General features: G+C 49.1%; 4 protein-coding genes across 4 annotated transcripts; 2 read left to right on the top strand and 2 right to left on the bottom strand.

Annotated features, from left to right (window-relative positions):
• Positions 1-409: 409 nt before the first annotated feature.
• On the top strand, positions 410-4,028 carry N7469_010570 (sulfate transporter family protein; the record flags this gene model as incomplete). The annotated part of the gene is made up of 6 exons (XM_056649475.1): positions 410-647; positions 763-2,112; positions 2,186-2,385; positions 2,439-2,672; positions 2,726-3,939; positions 4,004-4,028. 6 exons carry the CDS (start codon positions 410-412, stop codon positions 4,026-4,028), a joined length of 3,261 nt encoding a protein of 1,086 aa, XP_056496606.1.
• A 545-nt stretch (positions 4,029-4,573) lies between these two features.
• N7469_010569 (guanine nucleotide exchange factor VPS9) lies at positions 4,574-7,061 on the bottom strand (the record flags this gene model as incomplete). Its single annotated transcript, XM_056649474.1, has 4 exons — positions 4,574-4,619; positions 4,683-5,329; positions 5,388-5,641; positions 5,702-7,061. 4 exons carry the CDS (start codon positions 7,059-7,061, stop codon positions 4,574-4,576), a joined length of 2,307 nt encoding a protein of 768 aa, XP_056496605.1.
• A 394-nt stretch (positions 7,062-7,455) lies between these two features.
• N7469_010568 (asparagine synthetase domain-containing protein) lies at positions 7,456-9,297 on the top strand (the record flags this gene model as incomplete). The annotated part of the gene is made up of 2 exons (XM_056649473.1): positions 7,456-8,136; positions 8,188-9,297. The coding sequence occupies 2 exons, from the start codon at positions 7,456-7,458 to the stop codon at positions 9,295-9,297; spliced, it is 1,791 nt and encodes a 596-aa protein (XP_056496604.1).
• Positions 9,298-10,416: 1,119 nt separating this feature from the next.
• cpcA (amino acid starvation-responsive transcription factor GCN4) lies at positions 10,417-12,873 on the bottom strand (the record flags this gene model as incomplete). The annotated part of the gene is made up of 3 exons (XM_056649472.1): positions 10,417-10,802; positions 10,891-11,890; positions 12,871-12,873. The coding sequence occupies 3 exons, from the start codon at positions 12,871-12,873 to the stop codon at positions 10,417-10,419; spliced, it is 1,389 nt and encodes a 462-aa protein (XP_056496603.1).
• Positions 12,874-14,402: the final 1,529 nt, after the last annotated feature.

Below are 14,402 nucleotides of genomic sequence, written 5' to 3'. Positions count from 1 at the left end.
TACTATCTCGTATGTACTCGCCTATAGATACTGTAGTTAACGTGGGTCCGGGATGGTCCCCTCAATCACCCGCAAGTGGTTAGCCCGAGAGATAGCGGAAGTGCTCTTATCAAGAATTTCCTTGGAAGTCATCTGTTTCTTTAGTCAAATCTGATCTTCCTCGTTTCTTCTCTAATCTCTCCTCACTTCATGTTATATTTACTCCTGCATCCCTACTAACAGCGACGCTGCTCGTTTTTCACCCTCTCCCAATGGCTCGCGGGTGCCTTTGATCATCGCTTTGCGTCATCCCTCCAACACCAACCCCCCCGGTTTGCCTCTTAACGCCGCTGCATGCGCTAGTGGGATTGTCGGCCGTTAATCTTCCGATTCTCCAGTGACCCGCGCCGGCCGTTGCGCAACTGCGACAATGGGTGTGATACATCCACGAGCTCGTCGCGATTCTCGCGCTTCGGCCCTATCACATCGTAATTGGGGCTTTGATCGTGATTCTGATTTTTCCATTCAGTCCTCTTCACTGGTGGAACATGCTACGGCAAATCTTGGCAGCTCCCCCGGTGCCGGCATGGAACCCTCAAGCTTTAACAGCTCCAATCCGCGCACCCCAAGTCGGTCTTTTTATCACCGTTCTTTCAATACACCTACGGGTATGTCTTCCTCCAGCTCTAGTTTCGACCCTCTTCTCCTCTGTCCGAAGTACTTGGCTTTAAGGTTGCAGTTTTGTCCACCCGAGTGATTTACTGACCAGTCAAATTCATCTAGACCCGGCGCACTATGCCACTGATAGTGTCCGCGAGCAGACTGCAGAGCTAGCTACCTACGGTCTGTCGTTAAATAAAAAGCCTTCCCGAGGACGAACCAGCTTGCCTCCCAGTTTAGATATCTTCCGGGAACAGAATCGCCTCCATCCTCCCGCCCCGGGCAGCTCCCAGGATGCCATAGCTAGCTCCTTTCCTACGGTACTAGGAGAGAACTCCTACGAGTCGGATCAAGCTCCAGTGGATCCGTCTCCCTCGTCCTCCGCTCTCACGGACATGATGATGCGTGATCCAACTCATGATATGGTGGAGGAACACGCCAAACCCATCGAAGAGTCGTCGTTTCCTCCGTTGCCAACTATTTTAGACGAACCGGAGCCGCGAGACTCGGAAAGAACTTCTTTATTGGCCAAAACAAGATCCAAGTCTCCACATGGCTATGGATCAGTCCAGGATATTGAGAGCCAGGGCATTGCTATTCACAGACCTGCTAGATTTTTCGTCATGGAGACTGCCGCCGTTGCCAAGTGGTCCAGGATACTGTCAAATCCAAAGTACTGGGATAAACGTGCCATTTGGCAAGAAGGAGTTGTCCGTCCAGTCAGTCTCATTCCTGCGGTTCTACTCGGTCTTCTCCTCAATATCCTGGATGCTTTATCCTACGGTATGATTTTGTTCCCTCTAGGAGAACCGATCTTTGCCAATCTTGGCGCAGATGGCATCTCCATGTTCTATGTCAGTACCATTATTTCACAAGTGGTATTTTCATGCGGGGGTTCGATCTTCAAGGGAGGAGTCGGAAGCGAGATGATTGAGGTTGTACCATTCTTTCATCAGATGGCGTTTGCCATTCTGAATCGGGTTGGCAGCGACAACCCCCAGTCAGTGTTGGCGACTACTATCTTGGCTTTCTCCGTTAGCTCCATCTTAACGGGATTGGTATTTTTCCTCATGGGCGTCTGCGGACTCGGGTCGCTTATTGGATTTTTTCCTCGCCATATCCTTATTGGCTGCATCGGTGGCGTGGGCTACTTCCTGCTTCAAACTGGAGTGGAGGTTTCAGCTCGTCTGTCCGGTTCTCTTGAATATAACCTCGTTACTTTACAGCGGCTCTTTCATCTCGATACTTTCCCACTTTGGATAATACCCTTGTCCCTCGCAGTATTTCTTATGGTTTTGAAGCGTTTCGTTCGATCCAACTTTCTCGTCGGCACTTATTTCATGGTGGTTGCGGCTCTGTTTTATATCGTCATTTCATGCGCTCGAATTCCAATGGATACTTTGCACCAGAAGGGCTGGGTCTTCGATGCACCTTCGTCCAACAATCCGTGGTACCATTTCTACAGCCTTTACGGTAATACGCCCATCACCTGACTCATATTTTTTTTCCCTTACAAAGACAGTTTGTTTGACTGACCCGTCGCTAGACTTTTCGGCTGTCAATTGGACTGCCTTCGCCGATACAATCCCTGCCATGTTTGCTCTGACGTTCTTCGGAGTTCTTCATGTACCTATCAATGTTCCGGCACTCGGTATCTCGACAGGGGAGGATAATCTCAATGTGGACAGAGAGCTTATGGCGCATGGTGTAACCAATGCACTTTCCGGATTTGCAGGCAGCATTCAAGTAGGTTATCCCCACAGCCAGATTCGATTGAACTACCGGATTAACATATCTAGAACTATCTTGTGTATACAAATAGTTTATTGTTCATCGCTAGCGGTGGAACCTCCCGCCTGGCTGGACTCATGCTAGCTGCAGCCACCGCAGGTATCCTGGTTGTCGGCCCTGTGATTATTGGATTTATTCCAGTTATGGTTGTTGGTGCTCTGATCTTCCTCTTAGGTATTGAGTTACTGGAGGAAGCATTAGTGGACACATGGGGAAAGCTTTCCCGTCTTGAATATTTGACAGTAAGTTCCTGGAACGTTGCACCAGTCTCATTTCGGCCCACTGATTTGGACAGGTGGTGATCATTGTCGTTACAATGGGGGCTGTCGATTTTGTCATGGGCATTTTGGTTGGAATTATCCTGGCATGTGTCAACTTTGTCGTTCAAACGTCTCGCAAATCAGCCATTCGAGCAACTTTCTCTGGAGAAATTGCAGGCTCGACTGTCCGACGACCTCCAATTCAACAGCAATTCTTGCATGAGGCGGGACAACAAACACTCATGATGAAATTAGGCGGCTATCTTTTCTTTGGCACGATTGTGAATGTCGAAAACACCATGCGGGGATTAATAGAGGAGGAAGCATTCAAGCAACAACCGATTCGCTTCGTGATCTTGGATTTCTCCCGAGTCTATGGTTTGGATTTCTCAGCTGCAGAAGCATTCACGCGCATCAATCGTGTTCTACGCAAACGCAATGTCCAAACGACCATCTCGGGTCTGAATGTTGAGGGTGAAATCGGCAAGAGTCTACAGAGTGTAGGTCTGTTTGAACCGGAGTCGGGTGTCCCAATCTTCGAAGACCTCAATTCAGCCCTCGAGTTCTGTGAAAATGATTACTTGAAGGTATTCTACAGTCGCCAAGAAGCTCTCCTCAGCACACCCACCGGAACTCCGCACCCCGACAACGATAATCATCTACAAGTTCCCGTCCCCATGTCAGTGCCGTCAATCCACCGACCAAGTCTCGCAGACAACATCGTCAGCTCCCCTAGGGGCCAGTACCTGCAACGAGTTGCAACCACTACACTCCGTGAACACGAACAAGATGCAACACTCATGGCCGCCCCCGCCTGGTCCTCTATGCGCCAACCTCTCCCCCTCCTCCTCCAAACATTCCAAGGTCTCTCAACTCAAAATGAAGACTTTTGGTTCCCCGCCTGTGCCTATTTCTCGCGCGAGTCCTTCCCCACTGGTGCAGTCTTATACCATGAGGGTGACATCCCGCGCGCCTTCTACCTTCTTGAATCGGGTATGCTGCGCTGTGAATACGAGCTCCCGCAAGGACGATACTTCGAGCTAGTCGTTGCAGGCAGGCCCTGTGGCGAATTGCCATTTTTCAGTGATACCCGACGTACAGCCACGGTCAAGGCAGAACATGACTGTATCGCTTGGTCGTTGAGTGATGAGCGGTGGAAGGTATTACAGGAGCAAGAGCCGCGAATTGCTCGTGAATTGTTAACTGTCAGCTTGAAGTTGACGACTGAGAGGATGGATAGTATCACCTCGTAAGTTCTGCTTTTGTTACTCTCGATACTTTTTAGATAGATTTCATGCTAACCCGTTATTTAGATACGTACTTACCATGGCTGCTTGATCTTTTCACGATGTCATACTTCCTTTTCTGTACATTTCGTTCAATTTCCTCAATCAACTTGCTTCTAGATGGGCGGAAATTTGATTCAAAATCGACTTGGGCGGGATTCTTGATTTTTTGCACATCTTGATAACTACGGAGTACATACACATATTATTTGTCAAATAATCCTGATTACGGTTGGAAACAGCAATTCTATTATGTTCATACGCGAGAAAAGAAAAGTCGTAAATGCTCGTTAAGAAGGAAGTGTGTCCAACGAACTCAAATGGGCTCGCTTGACTGCATCGATGTACAGATCGGACTTTCGCGGAGGACAAGAAAGCCCTTCCATTCATCTATGAATTGATTGTTGGACGCCAATCGATCATCTCAAGGCTCTTGGTGGGAGGAGAATCGTACAAAATTAAAGGGTTGAACCCCGGGAAAGATGATAGGAAACACTGAGCTACAAGACCAGATCAATCAGAATCATGGGTAATACCGATTCGCTTTCCTGCTTTGATGAGTTCAAAGGCGTTCGTAGAAGAATGCTGATCTATATACTACTCTGTGCTAAGAGCAAGACATGCATCGACAGCTAGGCCGACTCTGTTATGGGCTCGTTAATAGGTGTCCTGTACATCAAGAACCGAGTTCAATGTTGAAACTCACCTTCCTTCCTTTATCTTAACCACGTCATCAATGACATCGCGGTCTAAATTGGGAAACATGTTCGACAATGTCTCAACAACGTTATTATGTTCAGCACGCTGGATTCGTCGCGCCTCGGCATCTTCGGCACTGGCTTGACGAGCCGCTGCATCTTGAGCATCCAGGACGCGGGTTAAGTTCTTCTTGGCTCCTTCTTGTGGGGCTGATCGTTCATCACCAGATAATCTACCTTCGCTGCTAGAACGCGGGGGTTGGTACACATTGGGCGTAAGACGAGGTGGTGCTGGAGCCGGTTGGGGTGTTGCAGCCGGTTGTAGTGGCCGATCTTGAGATGAGCTGTTGTCTGCTTCATCAGAGAACATGCGACCGATGGTAGAAAGGGGTTTTTGAATTGTTCTCAAGAGTCCGGCGACTGGTGCTGGGGTTTCATCATCACTTGACTGGGACGTGTCTTTCCGACTTGGACCGGGTTGGGTTTGGTCACGGGGGTTGGTGGGTGGTGACAAGGGCTTTTCGTGCAAAGATTCATGTTCTCGGTTGTTCTCTGCGATTGCTAGGACTGCTGCTTCGACATGACGCTCGAATTCTTCATCACTGACGGTGAGACTTGTACGGTCTAGCGTTTCAATAAATTGGACAGCCCCAGACTATATGAAAGTTTAGCTCGTGCAGGACTAGATCATACAATGAAAGATATGTACTTACCAGGGACGACAGGTAATATCCAGCCTCGCCGCCGAGTTTATCTTGATTGCGGAATCGCAAGATATATTGGATATTAGAGACGAGGTGGTCAGGGTTGGCATGCAAAACCACATAAATTAGGAGCGGGACAAAGGCATCGGCCGAAGTGTCAGCCTTTTTAGAGTTCCTTAAGAGTCCGAAAATAACCTTGCAACAGTTCAAAATGCAGATCACCTTATCTCGTGGTGCCCGGTAACCATTAATCTTTAGTAGTTCTGTAGTATTGTATTAGATATCACGTCAAGCTGGACTGTTGGAATCATCAAATTACATACCTTGTTGAGCAAGATTTAAAAACCGACGTCCACTGCCGCTCACAGGAGGTATATCTAGATGTTCCTCGCCAACCCAGCTGTATATGCGAATCTTCTGCGCTAAGATATCATCCCGTTCGATGTCCTCCTGGTGTTGACCGCGCCGCCAGGGACCATGGGCTCTCTCGATTTCCCTTCGTCGACTGCGACTAGCGCTCCGGGGAATAGTGGGTGGAGCCGGGATCGCCGGGGCAAATGTTTGAGAGTATAGGCGGTTCATAACGAGCTTCTCCATTCCCTCCTTGGCATTATCAAATTCACTGTCCGACACATCGCGCCATACCTCGCACATGGCCATCTTATTGGTAATGAAAGCCAAGAAATCACTGATAATCTTAACTTGCTCGTGGACCATCCACTGTCTTTTCCCAAATTCCATTAGGAAAGATCGTAGGAACTTAGCTACTGGATCAGCTGTCCGGTGGCGTAGCTGCTCCAGAAAGCGGTGGAAGTCAAACCGTTGTTCTGGCTCGGGTTCTGGTGGAGGTGGAACTGTTGAAGACGATGATTGTCGTCTCAATGACGGTTTTTCATCATGGCCGCTGGGCGTAGAGCGGTGTTGGGATACGGGCGAGGTGTGTTGGTGGGTTGGTGCTGGAGCAGTCGAGGATTCAGTTGGCGTCTGCTGTGTAGGTTCTAAACTCGACTTGCGAGGAGGAAAGTAATGTTGGTGACCACGAAATTGTTCAGCGAGCTCTAGCCGGGGCGACATGATCTCTTGCTGATCAGTAGTTCGGGAAGGGTCCTGGAATTGACCCATAATGCTCTGAATTTCCGGCTGCGAGCCATTGTCATCGTCCCGAGATTCAACTGTCTTCCCCCGTGTCTTCGATTCTGGATCGCTGTCTCTGGGTACGTCTGGAAGCTCTTTCTCGGAGACTTGGGCTGAGCTCGCATCCTTAGCTGACGGGTTCGTTAGGGCCAGCGGAGCGGTCGAGTTCACAAAGGCATCATCCTTTTCAGGTGGTGGAGGGGGAGGAGGGGTATTCGCTTGGGTTGTAGATAAAGCTTCCGACGCATTCTTTGCTGACACTGATAGTTCTTCCACCTGGCCCGCCAGCAGGTCCGGCTGAGACGGGACGGAGGTGGGCAAATCCGTGGCTTTTGTCGGTTCTTCCTTTTGTTGATCCATATTGGGTGGGATATCTGGTTCCGCGGACGAACTCTCGCTCACATCGTTTTGTTGTTGGTTCTCTTTCGAGGGGTCAAGCTGCATTTCGGAGAGACCGGTTGGGGGATTTGAAGAATGAGACGCCTCCAGGGCGGGCTGATCTTCCCCCTTCCCAAGAGACAGGGAGATGGAAGGCTCTGTGGTCGACATAACCTATGTTCGGCATGCAGACCTCGACAACGAGTTCAAGGCGATCTCGAAGGGGAGCGTGGGGGAGATGAGGCTCGCCTGTTGATGGGCGGATCATCATTGGGCCGGAGAGCGGCCAGCATAGCTCATTCAAGACAAGTACGTATAAAGTCGGAATACAATGCTAAGATAAGAATCATCTGGAGTTGGAGATATTGAAAGTATCATTTGAGACACATGTAGATTAATTGTACTAATCTCTCTATAATATCCACCACCTGCTTGGTCATTCTATCCTGGTGGACGCTTGCTCTATAAAGCTGACTAAGAAATTCCGGCCTTGGCATCAAACGCAGAAAAGTCCACCGAGACAAACAAACCTCGTCGTGCCCCCATTTAAGGCGCTTCCCCCATCATGTGCGGGATTTTCTTCTCGATATCAACAAATAATACACCACCAACGGAGGAGACAAAGTCTTTGCTTGAGAAGCGTGGTCCTGACTGCTGTCAAACGCATACGGTGCACAAGGAAATCCCGGCACAAGATGCAGTGTCGCAACCCCTGTCCCACCATCTCACATTCATCTCGACGGTCCTATCACTGCGAGGAGATCATATTTACGAACAGCCACTCGTAGATCCAGCCACAGAATCCGTGCTTTGCTGGAACGGGGAAGCATGGAAGATTTCCAACGAACGAGTTCAGGGCAATGACACCCAACAGGTTTTCAGATTATTTCTGAATGCCGTGGATTGTGATCGTAAAAAGGCTCTTTGTGGATTTTCTGACGCTGTTTCCAGTATCACAGGGCCCTTTGCTTTTGTCTTCTACGACGCGGTCAATTCACGGGTCTTTTTTAGCAGAGATTGCCTTGGTAGGCGATCTCTCCTGCAAGGCGTGGATGAAGATGGTGCTTTCAAGGTTTGCAGTCTGTGCGATGGATCCCCATCTACAGTCTTTGAAGAGGTCGGCACCAACGGTGTATACATGGTTGACCTTGGAAGACAGCCAGATCTTCTATCTGCTTCTTGCGGCAGATATCAGATCGAAACATTGCCCTGGACTTCCGAATCTTCGCCTCCAGAAGGGCATATTGTCAGTCTCGCCAAGCCATTAAGAATGCATAAAAAGCTGACAAATTAATAGAAGAGCCCAATCCCAGCTATGAATATGTCTACGCCAGAGACACAACCCCCACCATTAACCGTGAACACTAAAGCCATTGAAGAGCTCCAGTCAAGACTACAACAATCATTGGCACTCCGAATTGAAAACGTGCCTGAGCCACCATTCTATGTGATAGGTCAAAGTGCCAAAGTCGCAGTCCTCTTTTCAGGCGGACTCGACTGTACTCTGCTTGCCCGGCTCTCGCATGACATTATCCCACCCGATGAGCCTATCGACCTCCTTAACGTCGCTTTTGAAAACCCACGAGTAGCGGCGGCGGCGGCGGCGGCAGCAGCTGCTGCAAGTTCAGCTATCAAAGATTTAAATTCATCGCCTTCACTCGCTACAGCTATATACGAGGCATGTCCTGACCGAATGACTGGCCGTTCGGCTTTCGCCGAGCTCCAAAAGACCTGTCCAGAACGCATTTGGCGTTTCGTTGCTATCAACATCCCCTACGCCGAAACACTTGCCCACAGAGATCAAGTAAAGCGTCTTATGAGACCCCACAACACCGAAATGGATCTCTCCATCGCATACGCCTTGTATTTTGCATCGCGTGGCCAGGGTATGTGCTACTCATCCTCGGACCCCAAATCGCCAGAAGATAACTACACAACCTCAGCCCGTATTCTCCTCTCTGGTCTTGGTGCAGATGAGCTTTTCGCGGGTTATGGCCGCCACGGCGTGTCCTTCAACCGTAGCGGGTTCGAGGGGTTAATCGCGGAGATACATCTCGACGTCAGTAGACTTGGACAACGCAATCTCGGTCGTGATGATCGAGTTCTATCGCACTGGGGTCGGGAAACACGATTTCCTTTCCTGGATGAAGACTTCGTTGCCTGGACGCTCCGCGTACCAGTTTGGGAGAAATGTGGATTCGGCCTTGCCGAGCCTGATACCAGGAGTGATGAGAATGATTCTGCAGTTAGGACAGGCATTGATGCCGAGAAGATGGCTCTCCGTCTTGTAGCTCTTCGATTGGGCTTAACGACCGTTGCTCGCGAGAAAAAGAGAGCCATACAATTCGGTGCGAGAACTGCGAAGATGGAGAAAGGTCGAACGAAGGGCACTGATGCGCTGAGCTGAATTGACGTATACCCTACATTTTTCATTCCTGATACCCCGTTTCATTTCTCACTTCATCCCTCGCCCCCACGAATACCTTCCAGTGTTCGAACCTCAAGGACTGTGACTTCAGGCTCAATTCAGCGATGATGACAAACTATGGAAACAGATACTTCTGAAACCCCATTTCCTCGCCCACCCTTTCTTGTCTACTTCTTCTGGGGAGTCCCCAGCTTTTCCTACTAGAGTCTTCACCCCGCACGTATTCCTCATCCCATTCCTTCCCAGGGCAACAGCAGTCACAAGACGGCGTGTAGCTCGGGTTCGAACATGGTTTAGGTCGTGTATGTGCTCTTGTGGATTGGAACGGAAGTATTGGTAGGAGAGGGAAATGGATTGCAAGGGGTGTTGGTTCATGAAGGTAGTAAAGGCAAGTCTGAGCTGGTTCATCCTAATTCACTGCACATGTACAGTAGTAACAAAGGATTATCAAGACTTGGATTGCATGTTTCAATAGCGCATAATTCATATACGAAAGGGTCCATTACCTTGGAACTTGCTTATACGCATGAGTTTGTTCAACTGGGATTGTATTAGCCACCAAGGCACAGGCACAAGGGCTCCTTGAAATCCCCATGTAGTCATTCAGTAAAGATTATTCTTACAAGAGAAGAGATACAAGAGTCCTGAAATAATACTAAGGACACCATCGAATTAGGCTGTCAATGTAGTTACGATGAGGTAGCTACGGGGAAGAATGATGATTGAGCGGAATTAAATATGATATTCAACTTCAAATCAAACTAACAATTGAGCCACGAGTCAATCCCATCGCCATAGCGAGGGAGACAATCAGAACCGGCTAGCAAAAAGAAATAAGAAACACATATTATGACAGAAAGGAATCCAAATCAAATCATGACGTCTCAAGTCATGTCGAACTTTTGAGAGATCCATAGAAGCGTAAGCTCTGGCATCTCATGAGACGTCGGGAATAGGCTTTGCCCATCAACCCCGCGCCTATCGAACCAACGTGGCCGGAAAAAAGCAAAATACAATGGAATATCACGAAACAGACACATGTTCAGATGAAAAAAAAAAAGAAGAAAAGCATAGAGCTTTCACAAATGTCCGTGAGCTTCACTGGAACTTCTCCTGAATACGGAGCTGAGCTTGCAGCTTGGCAATAGTCTCATCACGGTCAGCAATCTGTTGGCGCAGATCACTGATGGTGCGCTCGGCGTTGGCTTGGCGCTCCAGCTTCTTGGCACGAGACTTGCGAGCAGCTTCGGTATTACGAGCACGCTTCGCAGCAACTGGATCAGACGGGTCGAAATCAACGGGCGACAGCTCCTTACGAGCACGGCTGATACCAGAAACACTAGAGTGCTTGATGGTACCAGTTGCGGGAATAGGCGAGGCCTTGGCGGAGCTCAGACGCTTGGGAGCAGGCGACATGGGCTCGGGCTTCTTTTCGGCCTCGGCGAGCGCAGCAGCAACATCGAAGTGTGCATCAAACACGTTACCTGCGGTTGAGGCATCGTGGAAAAGGGGGGGCCCAGTCCTCTTGGCCCATGTAATCCACATCAGTGAACAATGGGGAGGGGTTCTGACTGAACGTGGCAGGCGAGTCGTAAGGAGGGGTGCTCAGATCCGTGAAGGTACCGGAAGGTGGCACTGAGCCATCAAACATCAGATCCTTGGGCGAGATAGTGCCTGTAGGAGCGACAGGAGAGAAGGCAGAGTCAGCCTCGGGGCCCAGCGGAAGCTGGCCGAGGTCGAGAGGAGAGCCCATACCGGTGTTAAGACCGGTAGAGGGAAGACCGAAGAGTTCGGCGTCAGGGTCTAAGGGAATGGTATGAGTGGCTGATGCAGGATGACGAGTCTCGGACAAATAATTACCTGCGAAGTTCGGAGTGGACATGTTTCGGCGGTATAACAGCATGTGTTGTTTCTTTTTTTCGATTGTAGAGAGATCGGAGGTTCCGGCGTGGAACGTAGGGACGGGAGGACGATTGTTAGGCGAGTATGAAGACACCGCGTGATGATGCGGGGAGTGCTTCACGTTAGGGTGAGACCAGTAGGAATGAGACCGGGCAAGCTTGGTCACTCTGGGGTCCAAAACGGGAGAACCAGAGAACTGTTGTTGCTGGAGATGACGTTGCAACTGTAGACTGAAAGAATGTCTTCGAGGATTATTCTGCGCCAAAAAGGGCTGGAGAGCAGAAGGCTTAGGGGCAGTACTCGAAGCTGCTAACGCACGCGAGTCTCTGTGTTGAGGCTGCGGACGAGGAGCTGGAGCTGGTGGAGCGGGATAGAGTACAAAGTCCTCTAGCGCACTGTTGTTGCTGTTGTTGCTGTTGTTGTTCAAACTGGAAGCCTGTGGCTGATGGGGCGGGGGCGAGGGAAGCCATGGTTGCTGGAAGGTATCCGTGGTGAACGACGTAAAGTCGATCGTGAAAGAGTTGTTGAGGGGAGAACTTGAGCTAGCGGGGAGGCTGCTGAAGTTCAGAGGTCCTGAAAAGGAAGACTCTGAAGGCTGTTGTTGTTGAGGTAAAAAAGACGTTATTCCCGTGGGATTAATGATGTCTGTCTCTTGAGAGAAAGACGGAGACTGTCGAGACGAGTCGCTTAGAAAGCGTCCATTTTGGATCAGTGGAGATTCAAAAGGCTGTTCAAAAGTAGGCAGAATGGTGGGGAAGTGATGATATCAAAGTGGGTGGATGTGTGTAAAGATAAAAAGTGAAGATGAGAAGAGAAAGGAAGAAAGAAAAAAGAAGGCAGCGATGAGGGATTCAGGCACTTCTTAAGCGGAAAACCAAATTTGGCTGTGTGTGCCGGAGGAGTGATTGACCAATCAGAATGTAGAACCAGTGGGGCTGAGGCCTGCGTGCAGTCACGGGGTGTGACTCACACTTGATTTACAGTCTCTGGTTGGTTACTTTCTCATCAATAGACCCACTAGGAGGCTACTCTAGGCTATGTTGTAAGTACATGCAGGATACATCTGATCGCCGCTGTACAGAGGGAAATCTGCAAGTACTTTCAAGTACCTCCCCACCGCGGCTCTCTCAAAACGATCCTCCCCTCCATTGAATTGGCGAATCATTTATTCTCGCACTGGTATTTTTCCAGGCATCCACACCTCCCGTTTCATTTTTTGTACACATCCATGCATGCCTGTGGCCTGGACTTGAAATTAACAGATTTACTTTGCGGATCCTCTGCCGAGAATGACGTCGGTATTCTTCGTATACAGTAAATACAAACTGTACAGTACACTCTAAAGCCAGCAATTCCCTGTATTCTTCGCCTGATAAACGTCTGCCCGTATTAACATATCTGTCTTGTCTCTCGGTCTTCTTCTCCGCTTGCCCGTCTGTCCGCCTCGTCTTACCAACTTCAGCTAGGGTCAAACCCAAGGCAAATGATTCTCGGAACAAATGGCTCGTCTCCGACTGAAGGCTCCACCGATCTTTTCCCAATTCTGTCCCCGCGGCGGGCTATGTCCGTGGTCCGTGTGCCCCCTTCGATGTCTCCTTTGGTCTTAGCCTTGCCGAAGGGCGTGAAAATTTGACATTTGTCGCTACCCACCATTAAGATCGTCAAGAAATGCATCGCCGTTTGTAATCAAGGGTTGCATTGATGAAGATCGTTGATTCGATAGGATATTCGATCCATGGAGTGATAAGATGCAGATTCAAGCCTACCATACGGGAGTATAGTATTCAGAATTCCAAGAGAATGTAACAGATGACTTTTTATCAATTCCAAACAAGATCAATGTCAGATTCCTAGGCAGGTACTATGTAAGTAACTCACGAGCCGAATAATTCCTAGCTCATTTTTCGCTGACCTCGTGCCTGGTAGATCCACCGGTGAAACGGAGTTCATATGAAAACCGGTCTGTCTTGGCGCACCAAAAAAACAAGCCATCAGCTGGCCCGGGGCCGGTCTCTCCTACCCGGGGCCGGTCAATCGTCCTGAAAGGCATTCAATGCAGAAGAATCGAAGTCTAATCATTCAATCTCGATCCATACCAACGCTAGGTTTCGGATTTCCTACCTAAGGCGGCAAGACGAGTTACGCAGTTTCTGCGCAGATGTGAGATCTCACATGTCCAAGTATCTATCTGGATTAGCATGACATCTTTGTCCATAAGTACAGTGTCACGGTGCATTCAAGTTCACTATTCATGATCTTGGAAGTAGTGTAATGATCACTAATTACCCCTCACGCTGCACATCCTCCATTCTAGGTTGATACCAGAGGGAAAATCATACCTGCTACTATTTTTCAATACACCGCCAGCACCTTGGATCCGGAAGCACCGATCTCGGAGTCGTGTCCAATGCTTGCTATATTATCCATTGCTATAGGTGATAGCATAGTACCCAATGTGAAGTTAACATTATTTCAAGTCTTAGCACAGAAGCTCGTAGTAAAAAGGCGCCCAGCAGGAATAAACCACAAGCAAACCAACAGGCTTCGGAGATACAGACATGGAACATCCATGGATGGCGAGGGGTAAACTCAACAATTTTTGACTATTGTACGCCTCTGGGGATAAGAAGCATCCCCAATACCGGTCTCAATCATCAATCATCCTCGTACCTGGGGTTTGGCCCAGTATAAGCGTCCCATCACACTGGACAAGGCTACTTCTTCGCCTAAATACCACGTCGATTTTACTCTTCCCAGTCATAAACGTCCGAATCTACGCAAGCACCCAGGTACTTCGCTCCTGAACTTCAAATGCAGTCCGCTTAGACATAGACCTAGAACAAATGATCCTCATAGCGCAGGTCCCGGTATACATGTCTAGAACTCTCCCCTTCAAAAGCACGACTCCCTGATGCAAGTCGGGAAATCACTCACGTCACGTACACTATCTTGACCCTAGACGACTGGAATACAAATACCAGCGCCTCCATCCTCAATACACCCGAACCTATCGTGAAGTAATCATATGGTGAATGATGTGCATCTGGCAAAAGTCCTGAAAAACTTGGCGCGACATCATCGACCTCAACCCCGTGCGTCTAATGTGGCTCCTCTTTTGCTTCTCTCATTAAGTTCTCTTATTTGCGATAATGGAATATGCGCCAGGCGGCTGAGTTTATTAC

Source organism: Penicillium citrinum (genome assembly GCF_028827155.1).
Source record: "Penicillium citrinum strain IBT 23319 chromosome Unknown utg000009l:1.0-4274883.0:1.0-4276374.0, whole genome shotgun sequence".
In the NCBI taxonomy this organism is placed as follows: Eukaryota; Fungi; Ascomycota; class Eurotiomycetes; order Eurotiales; family Aspergillaceae; genus Penicillium; species Penicillium citrinum.
Note: the sequence above shows the minus strand (reverse complement) of the source record. Positions and strands in the feature narration are given on the sequence as shown.